Source organism: Lytechinus pictus, chromosome 17, assembly GCF_037042905.1.
Source record: "Lytechinus pictus isolate F3 Inbred chromosome 17, Lp3.0, whole genome shotgun sequence".
In the NCBI taxonomy this organism is placed as follows: domain Eukaryota; kingdom Metazoa; phylum Echinodermata; class Echinoidea; order Temnopleuroida; family Toxopneustidae; genus Lytechinus; species Lytechinus pictus.
The window spans coordinates 14234581-14258491 of NC_087261.1; the positions used below are offsets into that span (position 1 = coordinate 14234581).

A 23911-nucleotide genomic window follows, 5' to 3' on the forward strand; every position below is an offset into this window, starting at 1 on the left:
GCCAGTGAATATTATATAAGTATTTAAAGGACCCACCTTATAGCCTAATTCTAAATTCTCTAATATTCATTTAAAGAAATAATTTGCAATTGTAAAGGTGTTGACCAATTTTACTGAATAGTTTTAATATCAACCTCGGCCATAATAAAAGCAAGTTTGCAGACTTATATCATACTGATGAAACTTTTCTTTTCTAAAATAAAACTCGATGGCACGCTGGGGTACACCGTTTCCTCCCTCGATTTGTTTAATCTTTCTTCTTTTCCAATTTTATTCATTGTTTTTCAAGTTGAAGAATTGTGAAAATTATTTTTCTCTGTTAATAGTGCCGTATATACACAGGCCATGAGGCGTCCGTTGAAAGTGTTTATACGGCGCCATATTGCTTTGACACTTACGAGGGTTTATCATATTCTTCCCTTGTCCCCTCACTTTTTCCAACATTGAGTCTCAATACCCTCCCCTCAAAAAAAAATATATATTTAAGAAATAAAGAATGCAACTCTCTACAAACCTCTGAGATAATTCGTCGGACGAAATTTCATCTCGGTTTTCCTGAGGGTGTAGGGTAGGCCTCTTCCAGTGGACCAATCATACCATACCACACCGTGGGAGGTTGTTTCTGCCGACATTTTCTCCCCATACTGGCCGTTCAGGTTAGCATGATGGCAGGCATGGTACCACCAACCTCCTTTGTAGCGATCGGCACAGTTTTCCCACTCATGCGGGCTAATGTCGTTGTCCCTGTCTCGTGTACTGAAAGGACGACCAGCATGGTACGAAAGACAGTCTCCTGCATTGAATTAAAAATTCATTTTATGAATAGGTTATCACTGTGATGACGATGGTGAGAAGGAAGAGGATGGTGGAGGATTTTTTTCAAATAGTGAACTACTCCTAATGAATATGTATTTCAAGTGGTACAGGGACCTGGGAACGATTTTTTCAGTGGGGGTGCTGAAATCTCTCCTCAGAGGTGGGGGGGGGGGCAGACACAATTGAGTTTAACATAATTACACATACCACACACACACACATATATATAAATATACATATATATGACAGTCACTTCTTGGCTTTCTTCTTATAAAAGAACATAAATATATAATTAGATAATTCGAGCGCGAAGCGCGAGCTATTTTTTGTGGAAATTTCATGTATTTTGTCCTGAAAATTGAACATTTTGAGCAATGTTTGTGGTCCAAGATGCGTATGTAACAAATAATAATTGTGAGCGCGAGCAGATATTTTTTTATATACGCTCTGGCCTGATCGAAAGGGACGTGTTATAAGGACTGTTTTGCAGTTACCCATGAAGACGATACATATATCAACAATCAAATAATGCGAGCGCGAAGTGCGAGCTGAAAAATTTGACATTCCGACCTAAATACTGGACATTCTAAGCACGTTTTTTAATTATGAGCAGGATAGGTATATTTACAATTGATGCGAGCGCGAAGCGCGAGCGGAAACAAAATTGAGATTTCAGACCAAAAAAAACGAGAGATTCTAAGTACTTTTCTAATCATGATGAGTATAGGTATAAAACTATACAATTGATGCAAGCGCGTAGCGCGAGCGGAAATAAAAATGAGATTTCAAACCTAAAAACGAGACATCTTATGCACTTTTCTAATCATGAACAGGATAGGTATATAACTATACAATTGATGCGAGCGCAAAGCGCGAGCGGAAACAAAATTGAGATTTCAGACCTGAAAACGGGACATTCCATTCATGTTTTGTAAATCAAGAAAATGATGGGTAATTGGATATATTCTTAAATTAATAATGTGAGCGCGAAGCGCGAGCTGAAATTTTTTGATATTCTGATCTGAAACTCCACACTGAATGTAAAATGGTTTGAACAGATAAAGAAAACTCAGACGAACATAAGAATAAAGATTTGATTAAAATCAGACAAGGAATCACAGTTATTGCATTTTAAAGATTAGCATTATTCCCCACTTTTGTATTTTATTATATAAAATTAGGTTTATTCAATATTTTCCTTTCAAGAACCAAAACAGTTGAATTGACAACTGATTTAGTCCATTAGATATTCTTTGCTGCAACTTATTTCATTATAAGGGAGACATATCATTCATTCTGGTATGAAAAAAATGAAACAATTTTGATTCCACAAGGAACAGCTAGGATAGTGGGGATGTGACAGCATCAGCCCACCTATTAAATATTCATGACGACATGCATATCACCATTTTCATAAAAATATTGCTAAACTTTAGAATTAAATAACTTAACTAATCGTTATCAGATTTTGATAAAATTTATTTATTTTGATAAAATGTATTTGATATAAATATTTTCAGCCCGGAGTACCCCCCCCCCCCCAAATCAAGCTGGTGAAGCTGCGTATCTGAATAAAACATGCGTGCGCGTGTTTAGAGTTAGACCTATATAGTATCTGGGCATTCTAAATACAATTTTTATGATAAAAATCAATAATGCGAGCGCGAAGCGCGAGCAGAGAACATTTGATATTCCGATCTGAAAGAGGGTGAATTTAAACACTATTTCAAGTAATGTGTCAGAAAATTCTGAAGTGGGGGGGGGGGGGTTCTACAAAACGTCGTTCATTTTCATTACATTTCTGTCATTTATCATACCTACCACTATATTTCCAGGAGGTGCGCTGCCTATATATATGGAAAATAACACACGCAGCACCCCCAAATTTTGGGGTTGCTTCACCCCGAACACCCCCGCTTCCCAGCCCGTAGGGCCATGGGGCAGGGCGAAAAAAAGACTGTGAAATTTGATTTCTATTACTTGTAATTTTTGTATACAATACACGGGCGGTCGGGCGCGCGCTCACTTGATTCGACATAAAACCTGGAAGTTTCAACCACCCCAGTGTGTATCACGTATTGCGCGCGACTACGTCTGTATCGGAGTGGAGTGGCTGCCCCGCTGGAGCTTGATTGAGTCGCGTTATATAGGAGGGATGTTATTGGAATATGTGAAAGACTATATAAATGATTTGCGATTGCCTGATGTGATAATTATGTACATTATAACATATTAAAAAAAATACAGGGGGAACCTAATTTCGTGGGGGTGCTGCCTATGGAAAATAATACACGCAGCACCCCCAGGATAATTTTTGGGGGTGCTTCAGCACCCCCAGCACCCCCGCTTCTCAGGTCCCTGAAGTGGTATGTACCTGAGTTTCCAACGAAGTTGTCAACTCTTGAGAGTTCGTAATTTGTGGTCTCGTTCCCGACACTGAAATTGCTGTAGGTAGCAAAGCCCGTCTGTCCGTCGAATTCCTCAAGCTCTATCCTTAGTTCGTACGTCTTTTGTCTAGAGAGAAAGTGGATCTTCTCGTTGCCGAGCCAGTGCTCCGAAGAGACGTTCCCAAAACCACTTTTGTAGTCGGCCCAATACCGGTAGAAGTCAACAGAACCATCCATTCTCCGCTGGATGACCTAGATCATGGACAGATGTAGAGAGAGAGAGGGGGGGGGAAATGATAGAAACAGGGGGGGGGGTGGATATAGTGAAAGAAAGAGAGACTTGTGCACGTTTGACTTTAATTTACGTCTGTGTAAGCGTGTGGTTGTACGCGAGGGGGTATGTGCGTTTATGTGTGGGTTTGTGCTGAATAGAGAAGATAGGCTTCACACTCGATATGGGGAGACGGAGTTTCGGGAGAGTCTCTAAATTAACTGATTTTTGTCATATCCATCGATTATACCTGGCTCTTGCATATTCATGAAATTAAAGACTATCTGTATGGCTCTCATTTCCTAAAGTAATTCAATATTCACATGGTACTCCCTTCCTCGCTTCGAGTTCCTACGGGAGTTACCACAAACAGAAACAGAAACAGAATGAATGCTACACCCTGCTCGCCTCGGAATTAGTGAGTTTATGTCCTTTGCAAACGCATAAAAACGTTGAATAAAATATAAGTTATACAAGAAATGAATATTAATATTAATGATAGATAATAAAAAGTAATATAAGATTTTTATAGCGCACTTATCCATCTTGTTAGGTGCTCAAGGCGCTCCTATAACTACCCCAGCTACACTCTAAAAAATTGGGTAAAATGATCCATGAGCACTAGCGTACCTACGGGGGGGGGCAGGGGGGGCACTCTGCCCCCCTGACGAGCAACAACCCATACAAAAGACATATACCTGCCCCCCTGACGAGCTTAAAATACCTTTTTTGCCCCCCCTGACGAGCTTAAAGACCTTTATTGCCCCCCTGACGAGCTTTTACCGATTCCGATACTCAAAGTTTTTTGAGGAATTACTTCCTGCCGGTACCCATTTACCTCACATGCAGCACAATGTGGGTAAATTTCTTGCTGAAGGGAAACACGCCATGACTGGGAATCGAACACACGTCCCTCAGATTGAAAGACGAGAGTCTTAACCACTAGACCACGACGCCCCCTTATTTTAAGTTATTAATTTTTCCTGTTTTAAGTTATTATTCTTTCCTAGAAGTCCAGTAATATCATACTCACTGTCCAGCCTCCATTCTCTGTTTCCATATCGCAGTAAACGGTGATGGGAATAGCACCTTGTCCATCGGGGTAAATGAGATAAACTCCGTTAGGATTGGAACGTCCGACGATCTTAATATCGGCGCAGTCACGGGGGCGGCCAGGGCCTGATCATAGAACACAATGACATGATGGGATTAGAAGATGGGCCTGTACTTTTTATAGCCTGCGTTCAAAATAAATCATTCGTACGAAAGGTAAGATTTTCATTAAATCAGCGATCGATAGAATGTATTTTTTTTTTAAACAAAACAAGTGCACACCGAGTTACCAATAATGCATATAGCATTTCCATTTTAATATTTGAAAGCAGGATAAAAGAGCATTGTAGATTAAATGCCTTGCTCACGGGCATAGGTGCCGCGGCCTGGATCGAACCCCGGACTTTCAATGTATATATATATATATATATATGAGCGGATGAACTATGCTGGAAGTCAGAAACTCATAGCCTGGCTTTCATAAAATGTAATTAATTATATCATATGAAAGAGAAAAGTATAGCCTTGTTTTTCACCTAGTTGCAAATTGTGATCACCCATGCATAAATGAAACTAGGTGCAAGACAAAGGCTATCCTATTTTTCATTTTTATATTAAGATTGACAGGAAATAAAATATGAAAAAGAATTTATTTGCACCCCTTTACAAATTCGATGCAACAACAGTTAGATATCGTTTGCAGTCATTTGCAGAAATACGAAGTACTGATTGAAATACGAATTGTACATTAAACAAGGTCTGAAAATATGCATTATAACATGTTATGATTTATAATCATTCATGTGTGACGGACCACAGTTTGGAACTAGATCAAAACAAAGGCTGTAATTATCTCTCTAATATGATATAAAATTAATTTTATTTTATGATGACCAAATTAGGAATTTTTGGGTTCCAACATAGTTCATCTTCTCATTTTGCATTGTTGTATGTAGTGTACAAATAATTCTTGTAGACACTATAAACATACACCCTCACCCGCACACACACATATAAATATATATATATATATATATATATAGTGTGATGATAGGTTTACTTCTACCAATCGCTGTTGAGTTGTGAATATTAAACATAATGAGGCGAGGCCAACTCAACAGATGACGCAGGACACCATTATTTATATATATGTATATACATATATATTTATATGCCAGCTGCAAAAGTTTACATACACCCATGGAATTCATGGAATTCAGTGAAATTTTTTTCACTTGCCAAACATCGTAAAATTTACTATATCTTCAGAGATATAAATACTACCATGACAATATTGGTATCAAATGAAAGGGTGTATTAAGCTCTTTCACATGATTGGAATGAGGTTGGGATTAAAGTATATTTCAGGCGGAATTTTCTTTGAAGAAAAAAGGTAATATTCGTGCCAAATGTATTCTATTGTTTGTTATTATATTTTCAAACATCATTTCATAGAAATATATAAATGTCAAATTTATGATTTATATTTCATTTCTATCATGATATGTCACCGTTGAACAAAAAAGTGTAATCTGAAATTATTGTGTTAAGAAGTAACTAGCACAAATATGAAATGTTTTTGTCAAGATTTAATCTTAATTTGTCTAAAATATGAAGATTTTTGGGGGAAAAATTACATCTAAATATTTTTCAGCTCCTGATGACAAAGCAATGTGATGAAGGGGCATGACATACTAATTTGTTGATATCAAATTCGTCATGATAGCACAAATATTTTATAAGGTACAGTAAATTTTATGATGTTTGGTAAGTGTCAAAATTTCTTTGAATTTCCTGGGTGTATGTAAACTTCTGGCCTCAACTGTATATATATATATATATATACACATATACACTGTTGCTCACAAAGGTTTTCTCCAACATATAACGTGACAAAATACGATAATCATTTTATACAAACTGTATATTCTGGTTTAAACCGGAAATGGCATTCAGACGATGGAATCCTTGTAAGAATATACCTTTTTTCGAGAAATGTTAACCCTTTATCAATTTTACAGGAAACAAAAATATGCTGATATTTTCTTATCAACATGAAAGCCTATTATTTTATAATGTTATTCAGTCACTTAATATCGAGTATGCTCCCCCCCCCCCCCCCCCCCTCTGACACGGATCAATGCGTTCACACGCCTGGCCATACTGTCCACAAGGTTGTTGATGCTCTCCTGGGGCAGTGCATCCCACTCTTCGGTCAGTGCCTGGGCTGACTGCTGTAATTTTTGAGGAATAATGTTCTTCCCATTGATGGCTCGGCCCAAGGCATCCCAGGCGTGTTCGATGGGGTTCATATCACGGGAACAAGCAGGCCATGGCATCTGCTGCACGTCCTCGGCGTCAAGAAATTCTCTCATCAGAAGCGCCCTATGTTGTCTTGCGTTGTCGTCTTGGAGCTGGAAGTTATTTCCATATACCCTTCTTGCATAATTATGGAAGACACTGGGTCTCCAGGATGTCACAGTAGACGACGGGGTTGACGTTTCCTTCCGATACAGTCAATGGCATTTTTCCGCCATAGTGTATTCCGACCCATACAATCATTCCACCTCCTTGAATGGTTTCATGGACGCAGTCTCGCCACGCAATCGCTGAATCATCTGTCTGCCATCCTGACGGTCTAGGATGTAACGGCTTTCATCTGTAAAGATGAAATGTCGCCAGTGCCCAAACTGCCATCTCCTGTGCCTCCTAGCCCACTGGAGTCGAGCAACTCTTTGAGAGACGTGGACCCTTGGTCATTCGTCTAGCTCTGTATCCCCGCTGAAGCAATCTCCTGTTCTCAGTTTGGTGTGAAACGTTCACTCCATGGTGTGTTCTCCACAAACGGCACGTGTTAATCAGTTGCCGATCATCCCAACTAGATGTTCTTCGGGGGCGTCCTGTAGATTTTTTAGGTCTCACATTACCCTCTTCTCGATATCGTTTGAGGATTCTGGAGACACAACTCTGAGCTATCCCAAGGGCATCCGCAATCTTGACTTGCTTGTTTCCATTGTTTCGAAGTGCAAGCACCCTCTGACGCATTACAAGTGGCATTCGGCCTGGCATAGTGTGAGTAAACTCTGTGTCAAATTTGACGGAAAATGATTGAGCCAACACAGTAAACGATGTCTTAACACACGTAGGCTTTCCGCTAGAAAAGGACACCAAAATGACAGCAAAGAAAATACCTTGCCTTTCATAGCGCCAAACAAAAGGACGCGACACGTGGTGGAATGTTTTTCATGACTGACTTTTACTTTAGCAATACTTATTTATTATGTAATCGATGCACGTGTTCAAAAGTGGCTACTTAAGCATTTAAATTAGAACTAAGAAAGAAATGCATCTATACAAAAAAATATCCAACCTTTAATTATGAACAACAGTGTATATATATATATATATATATATATATATATGTATATATATAGTGTGATGATAAGTTTACTTCTACCAATCGCTGTTGAGTTGTGAATATTAAACATAATGAGATGTGGCGAAAAGGTATATATATATATATATATATATATATATATATATATATATATATATATATATATATATATATATATATATATATATATATAAAGGAAGAGGGCCCTTTGCACAGCGTGTATTGCAGCGCGTCATGTTCTATGTATAAGAGAGCCCGCACTTTACGTGACCTCCTTACAAAAGCGGCTGACCCCACACCAAAACACAAAAGACACAACGACAACGACAACAATAACAGCATCAAGAGCTTCCGCAACTGCCAATCAAAAAGATGCATGTTACACAATTACACAACAGAAAATCAAACATACACCAGCACGATCACCGGCCAAACATACCCTATCAACTCACAACTCAATTGCAAATCTGAATGGATCATATACCTCATCACATGCAAAAAAATGTCATAAACAATACGTTGGCAAAACAGAAAACACACTCTACACCAGATTCAGTAACACCAGATCAGAAATCCGCAACTACAACCCCACCACCAATCACAACACTAAGATCATCCCCTATGTCCTCCACTTTAACCTCGCTGATCATTCTATTAACGATGTTTCAATCATGGCAATAGAACAGATTGACAACAAATACCGCTCAATTATCTTACACCGAGAATCTTACTGGATCACCACTCTACGCATCCTCGCCCCAAATGGAATCAATGTTGACAATTATAACTTTTTTTTTTCAACATGTTTTTATTAAGGATTTCATTCAAATTAATTACATAAACTCCAGATAAATACAAACAAAAATACAAATCTTCATTTTATATCCACAAGGATATGCAAAAAAAAAATACATATATAATTTACCAAAAACTGAAGCAAATAAGGACGGAATGAAATTCCTTAAAATGATACTTTTATATGTAAAAAAAAAAAACTTACTTAACTGAGCCCCCAACCCTCTATGTATTTTAATAATAATTAATATCAAATGACTAATTGATTTGCAGGAGAACAGAAATCAACCTACATGTATTATCATTGCATCCCATTTTACATCAAGCTTCAACATAACTTTACATAATTATACACACATACACACACACCCTCACCCTCCCTAACACCCATACACACATGCACATACCATGCATACGCTTAACATTTTGGCGAAATAGGATACAGAAAGAAAAGAACCTGAAGATCATATTGATACAAGAGAAGGGGAAATTGAAAGGAATTAGTAAAAAGAAAAAAAAAATCTTCAACATTTACACCAGGATTCACACTCGCACCACACTAGACACATCCCACCTGTTCACATTCAAATCTCTTTTTCACTTTCAGTTCATCCCATTTCTGTAAATGTAAACTTAACTTGCCTGACTTCGTTGCCAGGCGACTTTCTTCTTCTATTCAACCCGTAATATATTTGTGTATTTTAATGAATGATGGTACCCGGCCTTCAGCTCTGGAATCAAAAATTGCATATTTAATAAAAAGAATAACAGAATTGACACATTTAATTCTACAAGAATTTCCAGGTAATCCTAAGAATATTTCCCTCAAATTCAAAGTTCTTAATTCAGCTAAACAAAAATGATCAATACAAAATTGCCACAGAGGTTTAACTTTTATGCAATCCATGAGTATATGAAAGTACGATTCAGTTTTTGTACAACAAAACGAGCAGTAATTATCTCCCACGAAACCAAATCTCATCAAATGTTCTTTTGTATATATTGCTCCATGTAAAAGCATAAACTGAAATTCCCTTTGTTTTCTTATAAGAGTTGTACTCCTGATATATCCAAATAATTTACAAATGTCTACATCAGTAAAATTAAAGTCACTCTGACCATCCTTGAGTGTTGATTTATATAGCTCTTGTAGATTGGTAATAAACAAGTTATAAATTGTTTTTTATTTAATTACTATAAAAGCTGTTTCCTGTTTTCCAATATTCATACTTATCCCAAAGTCTACGAAATCATTTTTTTTTTACTTTATTGAACCATTAAAAATTTTCCAACTTGCTGGTATAACATGCATAATACCTATTATTTGGAGAAGTTGATTTGCGGTAATACTGAGATTTTGAAAAAAAAGTCACAGGCTTCAAGTGGCCATTATCAAAGATTTGATCAACGCTAAATATTCCTTTGTTGAAAAGATCATTGTCAAAAATTGTTTTACCTTTTATACAAATATGTTGATTATTGAATATAATAGGGTTAACCTCCTCTTCAGAATAACAATATTTCCTTAAGTCTTGCCAAGCCTTCATCCTTTCTGAATAAAATTGGGGAATTTTTATATTTAATTTTGAAGTGTCAAAGTCACATAGAAACATAAATCTCCCCCCAACTGATCGAAAACAAAAATCAAAATACAACTTCCATCCTGCATCCCGTTCTCCGTAAAGTAATCGTTTAAGCCACATTAAACGTTGAGAATTTACAAACAACTTAAAATTCATCATTTTCAACCTCCTTGTGAGTAATCCTGGTACATTAAGCAATGACCCTTTGCATGCCCCCACACACGCACACACACATATACATTCACTTCACTTTACCTCATACATGCACACCTAGTCGACACACTCTCCCCGGCACTGGAATATTAGGTAACCACTTCTGTATTTAATATATCTGATCTTGTGTAATATATACATATATATATATGCATAATATGTTTGGTAATTATTGAACCCTTTACATACCTTTTCGACCCATTTCATTGTTTAATTTACAGTCTCACCCGTCACAACGGGCCACTATATTCATATAGTTTTATAGCTGCGTCTCTTTACCCCTATACAATTTGGTATGCTAAGTATATATTGATTACTTGATTATATCTGATTATTTGATTGATTATTACGATTTCTTTGCTCCTTATGGCTGTATGTTTATTTTGTTCATTATGTTTATTATGTTGCTTACTGCTCAAACATCAATATCAATTATACGTATATATTTCCCTGCGCATGACAATGTACATTTTTATGTCAAGCTCAAACTATATTGTATCACCACTTACTTGAATACTATGTAAACGGATCAATATAGTTATGTACTCAAATACAAGATATAGAATAATACTGAAACGAGTTGTCATTTTACATGAAACATTATCCTCTATTTTTATTCACATTATTAACTACACAAGACTTACTACTCCTTCAGATGCACAGAAACCCAAGTTAATTTCAATGCCGGCAAATACCTTGTCTTTCCACACACTTAAGTTTCCCAATCGTTTCTATTGTATTCCACCATCTCGTTTAAGTAATTACCCCCTCTGTTGTTATTTTTTGTTATCTAACTGTAATCCTTCTGTTCTGTACTCAACCCCCTCTATTGTTATTTTTTTTTATCTTACTGTAATCCTTCTGTTCTGTACCCTTTGTTACCCTTTATTTACTTTGTTGTTATTACGATTTTATTTGTATGGTTTTGTTCTATTTTGTTTGTTTCAATGAATTATAGGCCTGATGAAGGCCCTACTGGCCGAAAGCTAGCAATAAAAGAGTTACTTGGAAGCTACGTCAAGTATAGCGTCAATGCTTAAATTATTTACGCCTCTCTCTCGATTTATATATATATATATATATATTTGATATTATATTCATTCAGACCAAAAAAGGGGATATTTTGATAACTTTTAGCCGGAATCCTGAAAAGAGAGGGTATTCCTTTAAATAAAATAACGAAATCTTGACAATTTATTTTTTTTGTTTAAAGCGCCATCGATCATGATTGACGGGGATTTCTGGGGAGTATTTCGGCGGGTATTCGGCTGGTTCTGAACATTCTCAAAACAAGCCGAATTCCTCTAGAATTTTTCCTCATTTGGGAAGGAGAACAGATAACTTCGGAACCCTCCTGAATACGTGAATTCTGATGGATTCGCAGCTCATTCGGTTCTGGTGTAACCCATGCTTTTCAGCCAGAGTTACACCATAACCGATTTCTCCCCAATAAATTCGGACCAAATATGGCTTGGTTCGGATGGATTAGGAACCTACTCGTCTCTAATTCAAGGAGTTCCCCGAATCACGGCTGAATTGCCAAGAATTAGCTTCCCAGGAAACACCAACTGCCTCCCGGAATCCAACCGAGTTCAATCCGAATACATCCCAAATGTGGCCGAATGAAATTTGGCGTGGCCACATTCGGGAATATTTTGAGGGTATTCGGCTGGTTTTGAACATTTCAAAACGAGCCGAATTCATCCACGATTGTTCCCGAATCCTCCCGAATTTTCTCGCATTCGGGGAGGGAGAACAGAATACTTCCGTATCCTCCCGAATACGTGCATTCGGATGGATTCACAGCTGGTTCGGTTAATAAAGAAAGAAAAAGTCAACTATTATATGATAATGGTAAGTCGCTACAGTCCATATCTGGACAACAATAATCAAACATGAGCGATAACTTTTAACAGCAATGAATTTATATCAATCGACAATTTAACTTACTGATATTTTGAGCCACTGTGGTGCCCGCCACAAGGAGGATAATAAATATCTTAGCACAGCGGTGATTACCCATGTCAAACTTTCAGGATATAAAAGAAGGCAGACGTCAGAGTGCGAGTGATGCTATCTTAAAATGAATTTGTCTTCGCTTTATACACACTGTTCTTGACTTTGAAAGTTACGTTTATGAACAAGGAAGTGTTTGTTGAAATATTACCTAAACATAGCACAAAAGTAAGTTCCTCCTTTTTTAAGGAAATGTTTTGTGAACCGACTACCATTACCAGTAGCGTAATGTGCCAAAGAAAATGAGGGGTCCAGTCTAGTCGTAGATTGTCGGGCAGGTTTTCTAAAAGGAAACAAGAGGGCCAAAAATTGACCTTTTTGATACAAAAAGTCTCACTTGTGATAGATTTTAATATGATATTCAAACGAATAATTTTTCTGTCATTTGTATATTATTCTGCCATGTGCATGTGTATTATTATCATTATCATTTTTTTTTTTTTTTTTTTTTTTGGGGGGGGGGGGGGGTTATATCCACTTGGTCTAGCAGTAGCAGTTGGTCAAACTCTCTGATCGTCTAATACCATACGAGCTAAACCCATTGCTCTAGTAACAGTTTGGTCTAACTTCCACTTGGTCTAATGTATAGGACTTGGCCGAGTATAATTGGTCGATATAATTGCCGAATCGTCGACTAGCCAAATGGTCTAATCGCCTTTTCTTCTTAATCCCAAATAAATACTTCCAGTCTGTTACAGGAATTGACCAAGTGGTGTTAGACCAATAAATATTATACCAAATAGAAATTAGACCAAATGGAAATTAGACGGAATGGTTAATAGGCGAAATGACAATTAGACCAAATGGTAAACTGGTTGTAGACGAAACGGAATTAGACTATTTTTAGAATGAGGCTAAACGGCCATTAGTCAAATCCGGTTAAGACCAACTGGCAATTTACCTTAGGGGGAGAACAGCAGCAGAGCCCGTGGAAAATTCGGTTTTTATCCACTTGGTCTAACAACAGTTGGACTAATTCTCCGTTTGTCTAATAACACATGGGCTTAACCCATTTGGTCTACTAATAGTTTGGTCTATTTGGTCTAATATATACTTGGTCTAATTCTCATTTGGTCTGATGACCGATTCGTCTAATAGCCAAATGGTCTAATTGCATTTGCAACTCCACGGGGCCTATTTTGTTTGTTTGTTTGTTTGTTAGCTGTTAAGTGAAATGGGGTGACAATTTGTGGTGTTGAATCTTGCACAAATTGTCGCCGGGGCGGGGCGATCTGTGTAGTTACTAATATTGTTGGGATGTATTAAACTGGATGATTGAAAAATGCTGTTTTGGAGCACTCTACATCTTGAGTAGGATGCTTATGACAGCATTTTGAAAAACTTTTAAGTTTTTTAGTTGTCAACGTTTCTGTGGAGGGCAAATGCCCCTCCGTGCCCACCTTGGTGCTACCACCGTTCATGGGCCAACTAATTTTCCACAGATTATAACTGGATCCAACTTTTGATCTTTCATTTGACAGATCTGGACGAGTAATGATTATTCTTTATACACGCATTTTATATAAAATGCATATCAATAAATGTGTTAACTAATGTTCCAACGCAAAGTTTGAATCTTATGTTTATAATCTAGCAGCTACGAGTAGAACATATTGAAGTAAGCATCTATTATTTTACACAATCTCCTTAAGATTACCATTAATTCTTTTTTTTTTTTTTTTTTTTTTTGGGGGGGGGGTTCACACTGTCTTTCTCAACCCCATACTATTTGCTTAGCCGGGGTTAACGCCTTAACCCCGGACTATCGCACAGCATGAATATTGATGATTTTGCCACACAGGGCGTGGTTAACGTGATATTTCGACTTCTGTGATTGGCTAATGCATAGCCCCACTTTTCCTTAGCCCATGATCGTTTCACACTGCATCTCTTTTTTGCAGGGCCAGATAGTACGGTGCTAGCCCACTTTGCTAAAACGTAGTGTGAAACCGAAATGGGCTAAGCTCAACCCCGGGAAAATGACTAGGCCAAGACCCCCCCCCCCCCCCCACCCTTAGCCCCATCAATTTTCCGGGGTTAAGGAAAATATGTGCAGAGTGAAAAGCATACAATTTTCCTTTCTTGATTCTCAACCTTTGACTATGAATTGCACATGTTAACAGGAAAAAATACTTCAACATGTCCACCTATTGACTCGACATTGCATTTTCAATTTCACTTTACCCAGGAAAACATTGGGGACTTTTTTGATATTTTCATCACCCCGTTTCCAAATACGGAAGCAAGTCGTGATTTTGTTTTACTTTCATTAAGCAATTGGTCACATTACTCATTCGTAGCTGATGTAACATATGTATCAGTCTCAACAAATGACAGGAAATTAAGCTTTAAAAGTTGCAGGTCATTGTATTCCTATTTAGGGTTTAGGTTTCGTTTTTCGTTTAATAGACCTTTGCATATACTGTATATATATATATATATATATATATATATATATATATATATATGAAGAGTTTATTTGCAAAAGGGGTTAGGTCCACTTTGGACCATTCCGAGAAAAAACATGTTTTCTATTCTCACTTATTGCAATATTCTTATGAGAAACTAAATTGTCATGATGTACTACCGTATCATGTGAACATATAATTGGGTATAAAAGAAATATACCTATCGTCAGTTTTTTCTATATATTTTTTTCAAAAATTATCATCGTGGACCTAACCCCTTTTGCAAGTAGATTGAAATGAATCCAATCTCTTTTGATTAAACAATTGATTTTTCTCTGCTACTTTTATTCACGTTTTCATTTGAATTTCTATTTTTCTTTGGTATCATCAGAGTGACTAAAAATTTAGAGGTTTAGAGACAGAAAACAATAAAATTTAAGAAAAATGGACCCAACCCCTTTTGACAAATGAGTTATTCAGAAGAGTTTAGTTGCAAAAGGGGTTAGGTCCACTCCAAGAAAACCATTTTTTTTTATTCTCCCATATTGCAATATTCTTATGCGAAACTGAATTTTCATGATACCCTACCATGAGAACATAAAATTGGGTATAAATTTTTTTTTACCTGTCTTCATATTTTTTAAGATATTCTTTTCCAAAAAAAATATGTGTGGACCTAACCTCTTTTGCAACTAAACTGAAATGGACCTAACTCATTTTGAATAAAAGTGATTTTTCTTTGCCATTTTAGTTCACTTTTTGATAGGAATTTCAATTTTTCTTTGGTATCATCTTATAGAGCTACTAAAAATCTATACATTGAGACATAAAAATCAAATTTGATGAAAAATGGACCTAACCCCTTTTGCAAGTGAGCTCTTCATATATATATATATATATATATATATATATATATATGTGTGTGTGTGTGGGTGTGTGTGTGTGTGTGTATTTATGCATGTATGTATATATATCACTGGCGGATCGTGGGAGGCACAGCCGGCCCCCTTGAGAAGCAAAATTAAAATGTATAATGTAAAAATGCAGTTAAAACAAAAGTGTGCCCCCCCCCCCCCCCGTTGAAAATGAAGACCTTTTTTTATTTTGTTTTTTGCTTGTTAATTTTTCTCGGGGGCTAAATATCCTTCATTTTTTTTAAAAATCCTCTTTTTTGTCTTCTCAAACTTTTCCGATGACGTAAAATCATTAATTCTTGGTAAGGACCTTTTTTTTTTCTTGTCAAATTTTCATCGGTAAAATGTGCCGCCCCCCCCCCCCCACCTTTGGAAAATCCTGGATCCGCCCCTGATTGTATTTTTTATCATTTTTGCAGTGAGATACGCATCCCACATAATTTAAAAATATGAAGAAAAAAATGCTGAATATTAAATTTTCAGCTTGCTCTACGCGCTCGATTAATTGTTTTATAGTAAGTTACTAATCGGTTTCATGATTAGAAAAGGGCTTATAACATCCAGTTATCATCTCAGGATATAGATTTTCAGCTCCTGCTTCAAGCTCGTATTATTTATTTAGTGAGACATCGTCTTCACTGCAAACATTCCCAAACAGTCCCTTTTCGAGTCAGAAGGGCATAAATTAAAAATTTTAGCTCGCACTTCGCTCTCGATGTTGTGAAACAAGCAAAAAAAAATATCGTGTTCGCCTCCCCCTTCCCCCAATTCTTGCCCCTCCCCTGGTTCCTAGTGCCGCCACTGAACGGAGTTGTCAGTTGCAGAGAAAAATGTGCAGGGGCCGCGGAACGGCTTTTAAAGTGGGGGGCTGACCATGCAAAAAGATCACAATCAGATGGTCACTTTTACGTTTTTGTACATGGTGTGGGGGAAAAAATGTTGGTGGGGGTGGTCGAAACCAACCCAGTCCCCCCCCCCCCCCCGCCCGTTTCTCCTGCCCTTGTTGTTTTTATAGTGTCCCCACTACCCGAATGAGGGTGACATGGGTCCAATACATCATTGTCACTGTCAGCACTAAATGCATACAATGCAATGGCTTCAGCCTATCAGGCGGCTATATAGATGACGCCAGTGCATAAGGTATTTTCCAGCTTGGACGCATTGCAGGATCCCGGGAGCGCCAGGATATATTGATAGGGGGAGGGGGGCAAGACGATCGGCCTATGATTTTTTTGCCCCAATATAAAAACTTGAGTCCGACACGATCATGCCAATATGACGTAAACTAGTACCCGATATTCGCAATACGACAGACTTAACATGGGTGCGTCGGTGCGACGCGTCGTGATCTAGTGGTTCTGACTCTCGCCTTTCAAACAGAGAGTCGTGGGTTCGAATCCTAGACATGGCGTGTTTCCCTTCAGCACGAAATTTATCCCCACTGTACTGCACTCGACCCAGGTGACGTGAATGGGTACCCGGCAGCATTAATTCTTTGCATGCACTGAGTGCCGGTGATGGTAGCTCGAGCTAAAGCCGGGTAATAATAGCAAGCGCTTTGTATCCTCAGGCAAAAAGTGCTATATAAATCCAGCTATTATTATTGTTATTATTAATATTACTTACTTGTCTTGCGCAGCACCCTCCCAAATGAAAATGTGTGGAAGAGACATTTATTCAAGAAACATGACAAAATAATTCGCAACGTCTAAAAGGTTCCATGTTCAGTTACTCAGTGCTGTGGTGTTATGAGCACAAGAAATGAGGGTCACAACGCGGGATGTGTGAGAAAACTTTTAAAGTCCCAAGTGAGCGAACAAAAATGTTGACAATCTGAAAAATTAAAATCTCATTTCATTATCGATTTTGACATAAAACTCAGACAATAACATATCTTCTACTTTGTCCTTTTTCTAAAACCTTGGCAGTGGACATTTTAGGGCCATAGCCCCCAAGCACCCCCCCCCCCTCCTATCTGCACGCCAATCCCTGTTGGAAAGAGCACAATGTCACAGTCTGTGTGTGATCACAGTGTGTTCACATAGTTGGTTCTGTGAAAATATCATTTACACTGTCAAAATACTCGATTCAACAGTGTGGGGATATTTCACATTGTGGACACCTCGACAGTGTGACTGTTCACAGCGTGTTAACATGATCGACTATGTGAATATGTGATTCACACTGTTGAAATGCTCAAATTCAACAGTGTGAAGGTGATTTCACATTTTGTTCCACACTGTGAACTCACTGTAACACACTGTGGAACACTTTGTTCTTTCCAGAAGGAATTACTCAGTGTCCATTTGATGAACATATTCCTCCAGGGATTTCTTTGAGAACACTCCTTTCTTTCATTTCAATGATGTCTTATAAAATAATGATAAAAAAATAATCCACCGAACACATTATTGGATATGTAATTCTTATATATTCATGATAAATTTAGAAATAGTTTATATACATTCATTCCTTATAATAATTGAAATTATTAATACACCACCAAATTATTTCATAATAGACCATTATGATATATTTTTTGTTATTAAGGCCTATATATATATATATATATATATATATATATATATATATATATATATATATATATATATATATATATATACATATATGTATATCTCTTTAAGAGCCATTGGCAGCTATAGTTGCCCATAGCCCTCTAGTGCCACTGGCAGCTATAGTTGCCCAACTAACTTTTTTTTGTTTAACCAATTTTACAGCCAGAAAATCAACACTATATTCTGTGTTTTTTATGTTGTTATATTGGCGAGGAATTCACAATTGATTTTGTTATATAATGAATAGTGGTTTACATAGACATTTTTTGAGTAAAATGGCATTTTTGCATCATTATTTTGAAGAGTTGATTTCGGATATTGCCGCGATCTGAATCAAAATTTCCCCTATAGACACGTGTGATATAAAGATTGTGTGTAGCAATACACGTACTTCTACGGGCAGAGCAAAGGCGAGTGTGCGAAGGCATTCAGCTCAGAATTGACCAATGACAGAGCGGTACGATGTCTCTCACCCAACGCTACTCGCCCATTCGCTATTGTTTTATGAATATTCATGAGCTATCGATCGGCTCTTCTGCAGGCCGGTATGGTAGTATTCTTGTGTTAAGGCTTTTTTCTGCCTGCAAATGTGCACGGTTTGGGGGAGATTTTTTGGGGGTAGGGGGGGGGGGATGGGGGAAAGGTCTTATACTTTGTTTTTTTAGCATTCTCACAAAATTGTTCTCGTTATAAATATATGAGTAAAGAAGGCTGTCATTTCCAACTCTCATCGCACTGCAATCATCACACTCATTATTTATTTATTCATTTATTATTATTATTATTATCATTATTAGTATTACTATTATCGTAATCATTATTATCATTATTATTCTCCTTTACCTTCTTATTATTAATGTTATTGCCATCAGAATCATCATCATCATCATTATGATTATTATTAAAAAATAATTGTTGTAATCATATCAATTGCATTCCTTCTGCAGCCAAACTCTCTCTTCATAAACTTAAGATCAGGTAAATAACGGTTCATATTCGTTTGTGTTTTTATAGCCCAAACCATAAAAAAAGAATGATTGACATTGTTATGCTTATCAATATCATATTCAAACTTCTCACAAAAATATGAATCGTTCCAATATTCTCCTCGAATCAAATAGGAAGAAGCAAAACAAATACATGTGATAATTAAAACGGCCGATAATACCGCTTTATTCGTCTCAAGATGTTTTGAGGAAAAGAAAAAAAGGGATACATTAACAAAACCGATCAGACCGACCTGTTAGTTGCTGCATCATTGACGTCACTATCAAAGGGATTTTAAAACGACTTTAGAGAGTAGAAATGAAAATGATAACGATGATAACGGGTTGAATATTACATTTCTTTATACCACGCATATTATTGTACACTATGTTATCTGAACAAATAAATTTATTTTACCACGGATAGTGCTACGAGCTGGGGAGGCCCTGGGCGGATGCAGGATTTTTCTGTAGGGGGGCAAATTGTTTTCTCTTTACCTGGGTCACCCATAAGAAATCAATACCGGAACCTTTGAAAGTATTCAAATGTCAAATCAAAAGACGCGCGTGAGCCCCGATTTCTATGAACATCCTGTGCTAAATTACTCTCCTAGATAATAGGTCAGAAGGGAGCGCGGATTAGAGATTCCTCATGAAAGAGAGTTTGGGCATCTATTGTTCATGACTTGGTGGCATGACCAAAAGAATGTAGTCACGTAGAATGTTAACAGGTGGCTACTTTGGTCAGACCAGTAATACAGAACAAATAGGCCTATTTTCTTTTTGAAAATTTGTATTGATTTTTTTGTTTGTAAGTGATTTGCATTCCCTCTTCTTTGATTCACGAAAAATAAACTTTTTTTTTCTTTTTCTCGTCTGTGCACTTTGCCAAGAACGCCCATATTATTTTGTGGGATTTTATACCCCAAACTTGTAAGTATTGAAACTGTCCGACCCCTCTTTATCTTTATTTCAATATATCATCTTAAGTTCTTTTATATTTTGTCTCCTTCTGACTGGCAATAACTTTGTTTGTTACACTACAAATAAAAAAATTACAGAGTCTTATTTTGAAGACTACACGAATGAAAGGGTACGGTTGGCCGCACTTTGAAGATACATGGCTCTAATATATTATTGTGTGTGTTTGCGTGGGGATCGCAGCTGTGCTGTGATTGGTCACTTGATCGGCGACAATGCCCTTTTTTGGAACAGGTCGCTATATCGTACTTCAGAGGAAATAACTTGAATAGCAAAATAGTATTTTATTCAAAAGAGCATTATTTTTCGTTATTTCTTTTTGTTCAATTTCATTAATAGATACGTCATTTGAAAGGGTAAACATTGAACTTTCATTTTATCTTCTTAATTTCTTGGTATCTCTACAATTCCTCAGGTTATTTACTTTTTAAAATGTTCATGAAATCATAATTTTCTAGGTTTTACTTATTGAAAAAAAAACGATGTAAAATATTACATCTTTTCTCCATTTTTCCAAACGCAAATATGAAAGATAATAACACGACCATAAAGCCCATGAACCATGCATCATTTCATGTGTAGAAGGTTTTATTATACAACGTACGGGTAAAGAATTATGACCGTTTTAAAATCAGTCGCTGCTCACATTTCGGTCAATTTAGGGTTCCCTCGAATATCCCTGGCAGTAGAGGGGTATTGGGCCTGGCAGGGTAAGAGATATATATGACACATTGCGACCGCTGTGATCGAGTACGGTCGTAAATGATAATAGCACGACAGATTGTAAACGATGCAAAATTCGCTCTTCATGCTTCAACCATGGAGATAGAAAAGGAATGGAGTAGCGTCTTTTAGCGTCTTTTAGCATCACTTCGCAGACGCTTTCCACAACGTTCACATTCTATTGAAAATGCCTGTCAAATCACAATAGACATATTAGAGGTCATTGTCGAAAGTTGGTGGACAAAAAATGCAAATATGTCGTGAACAGAGTCCAGGAGAACACTGATGTTTTGATTTAAAGTTTTTCGACAAAGGCTGCTTTGTTGTAAAGGGTTTTTGACAAAAGATTATTTGCTTTATAGAAAGCGTCTTGGAAGTGATGAAGTGGTTGCTAAAATGTCCTAGAATCATCTAACTCGTTTCATTTAAAGCCCAGTTTGGTGCTATGTCAAGCGTATACTTCTTTGGATTTTTCAATTCGGTGGATTTACGATACGGTGCGACGGTCGACGTACCGTTTGCAGCGGAAAGGCCGAAAATAAATGTGGCAATATTTCGTTAAATATAAATCTGAAATTACCCGTCTGACCGCAAGTGGGCGCAACTGTGACAAATAAAATCACACATAGATATATTCCCACATACTAATCTTGGCTTTTTGTAATTTGGAAGTACGTGTCAAATTCTGAACGTTTTCACATTTTCAAACTATTAGCATGCAAAATTTCGCCCAATGTCAGGACACAACAAGGCTTCGATACATATTCAGTCATGTCTTTATCATTCATTTTTGGTGATGAAATGAAATTGGAAATATTCTCAATTATCTATTTTCACCACAAATAACTTTTTACTTTTCCCAAGAAATTGGTAGCACCACAGGTTGCCACCAGGGGCTACAGTTTTTTGATCATCAATGTTTTGTGATTAAATAAAATAGGAAATATTCACAATTATCTATTTTCATCACAAGAAACTGGCGGCATCACAGGTCGCCACCAAAAGCCTCAGTGGACCTCTGTATTCTTTCGTACTTCTTTAGAAATTGGAACCTACATGAATTAATTTACATTTCCTTGTCACTTCGTCCTTCTTACCTCCATGCTTGAACATTACTTTGTAAAGTTAAATTGAACTCAATAATTAGTTATATTAATCTACTAGTAATTAAATCGTACAGCAAAATACACATTGTAAGAAATATGTTTAAAAAAGATTCCACATTTCATTAAGTGGGAATATTAAAGAAAACTCCACAGTTTCTTACTTGTTTTACAATATCATTTAGAAGCATGTCGTCAAGCAAATCATGACAGTACGAGATTTTACCTTCATCAGTATTGTATACAATAATAAATGTAACATAATGAGCTGTTTACTCATCTGCGTATTATACAACAGTTAAAATGAAATAGTGTAATTGAAAAATAATATATATATACAGTAGGCCTATATATACATTACATATTCATTCTTTACTTAAGCGCCAATTTGCAGTATTTATTTGTGTCTCATGCTTACGAAGAAAAGTGTATACTTGAAAATTGTACTGTAAAATGTAATTAATTAAATGAATACTTGTATTTTTAATCATTTTATTCACATGGAATTCGGGTTGTTAACTGCAATATGTGCAGAAATTCAATAAATACTATATGTATATCCATCTATCTCAATAAGCAAAATGAACTTTTAACAATGTACAGCATGTCACAAATTTTGCAAGCAAAAAGAAATTAGGAATTTGGCTCAGTCCCAATACTGAATAAAATGCATCCGATTTCTATGTTCGTGAACATATTGTTGTGACAAAGGGCAATTCTTTACACAACAAAAGTATGTCACTTTGCATTTTCATTTTATTGATGACGCATCGTTGACTTTAAACGTTTGATATTGCTTTACTTAAAATCTCTTTGCTCATCCTATTCTCTATGATATTCATCGATGGCACATAAATAGCAACGTCATACTCGTAGTTTACATCAACTTATAATTCTTATGAATACAAACTGAACACTCCCTTTTCACCCAAAACAGGAATGATGATAATAATAACGTCATATTATACCCAGGGTAGCCACTTCAGTTCCGAAAACTGTTCTCCCAGCCGGACCTGTTTATCATGATAGTTATCACAAGACAACGCAATACCACCATACAACCGAGTATCTAAGATGAACCGTATATATCATTTTCTATCATGAAGGTAGCACCGCGTGATTTATCTGGCATGGCGTACAAATTGTCAATGGATATATCATAATAATATGTGTCGTCGCCATTTTGAGTAGCATTTTGATTGCATTGCTCTTTATCTGGAAGAGTGTATAAGTCCCTCCCATTTGGGGCAGTGTACCGCTCTGGTCCAGAGGGAGTTCCAGGAGATATGTCAGGCATGTTACATCGGTGTTTTTTCTCATCATTTATGTCGCGTACATCTTCGCCATTGTCACGTGACTTGGAGACCCGGCTACCGGAACCTATCGTTGATAGAGGTTGACCGGAACTGCTGCATATCTTATTCACCGTTTTATTTGTTCTGTTGGCAGCAAAAAAAAAATGAATAAGTAAATATAAACCCTGTATTGTCTGGTATACTTATTCCTATTCTCACTTTTGCGATTGTTTCAGCTGAATGTTGACCGCCGTCACACCAATGAGAAACTGACCCACGATCTCTACACCGATCAAAGATATCGCATTATGCTGAATGGCGTACCATCGATCGGTTTGGAGTCTATGTCGTTGGTCAGACTGTCACATTACAAAGCTGTTAATTGTCATTATAG

The 23911-nt window shown here is 36.8% G+C and overlaps 1 protein-coding gene across 1 annotated transcript; it reads right to left on the reverse strand.

Annotated features, from left to right (window-relative positions):
- Nucleotides 1–506: 506 nt before the first annotated feature.
- On the reverse strand, nucleotides 507–12646 carry LOC129280263 (ryncolin-4-like). Its single transcript, XM_064112228.1, has 4 exons — nucleotides 12466–12646; nucleotides 4508–4653; nucleotides 3191–3455; nucleotides 507–793 (listed from the first exon to the last, which is right to left on the reverse strand). Exons 1-4 carry the CDS (start codon nucleotides 12536–12538, stop codon nucleotides 507–509), a joined length of 771 nt encoding a protein of 256 aa, XP_063968298.1. The 5' UTR covers nucleotides 12539–12646.
- Nucleotides 12647–23911: the final 11265 nt, after the last annotated feature.

Coding starts and splice junctions, on each gene's coding strand:
- LOC129280263 (XM_064112228.1), bottom strand. CDS start 12,538: ATGGGTAATCACCGCTGTGCTAAGATATTTATTATCCTCCTTGTGGCG. Junction 3,456..4,507: donor CAGAGAATGGAGGCTGGACA/GTGAGTATGATA, acceptor TCCATGATCTAG/GTCATCCAGCGGAGAATGGA. Junction 794..3,190: donor CAACTTCGTTGGAAACTCAG/GTACATACCACT, acceptor AATTCAATGCAG/GAGACTGTCTTTCGTACCAT.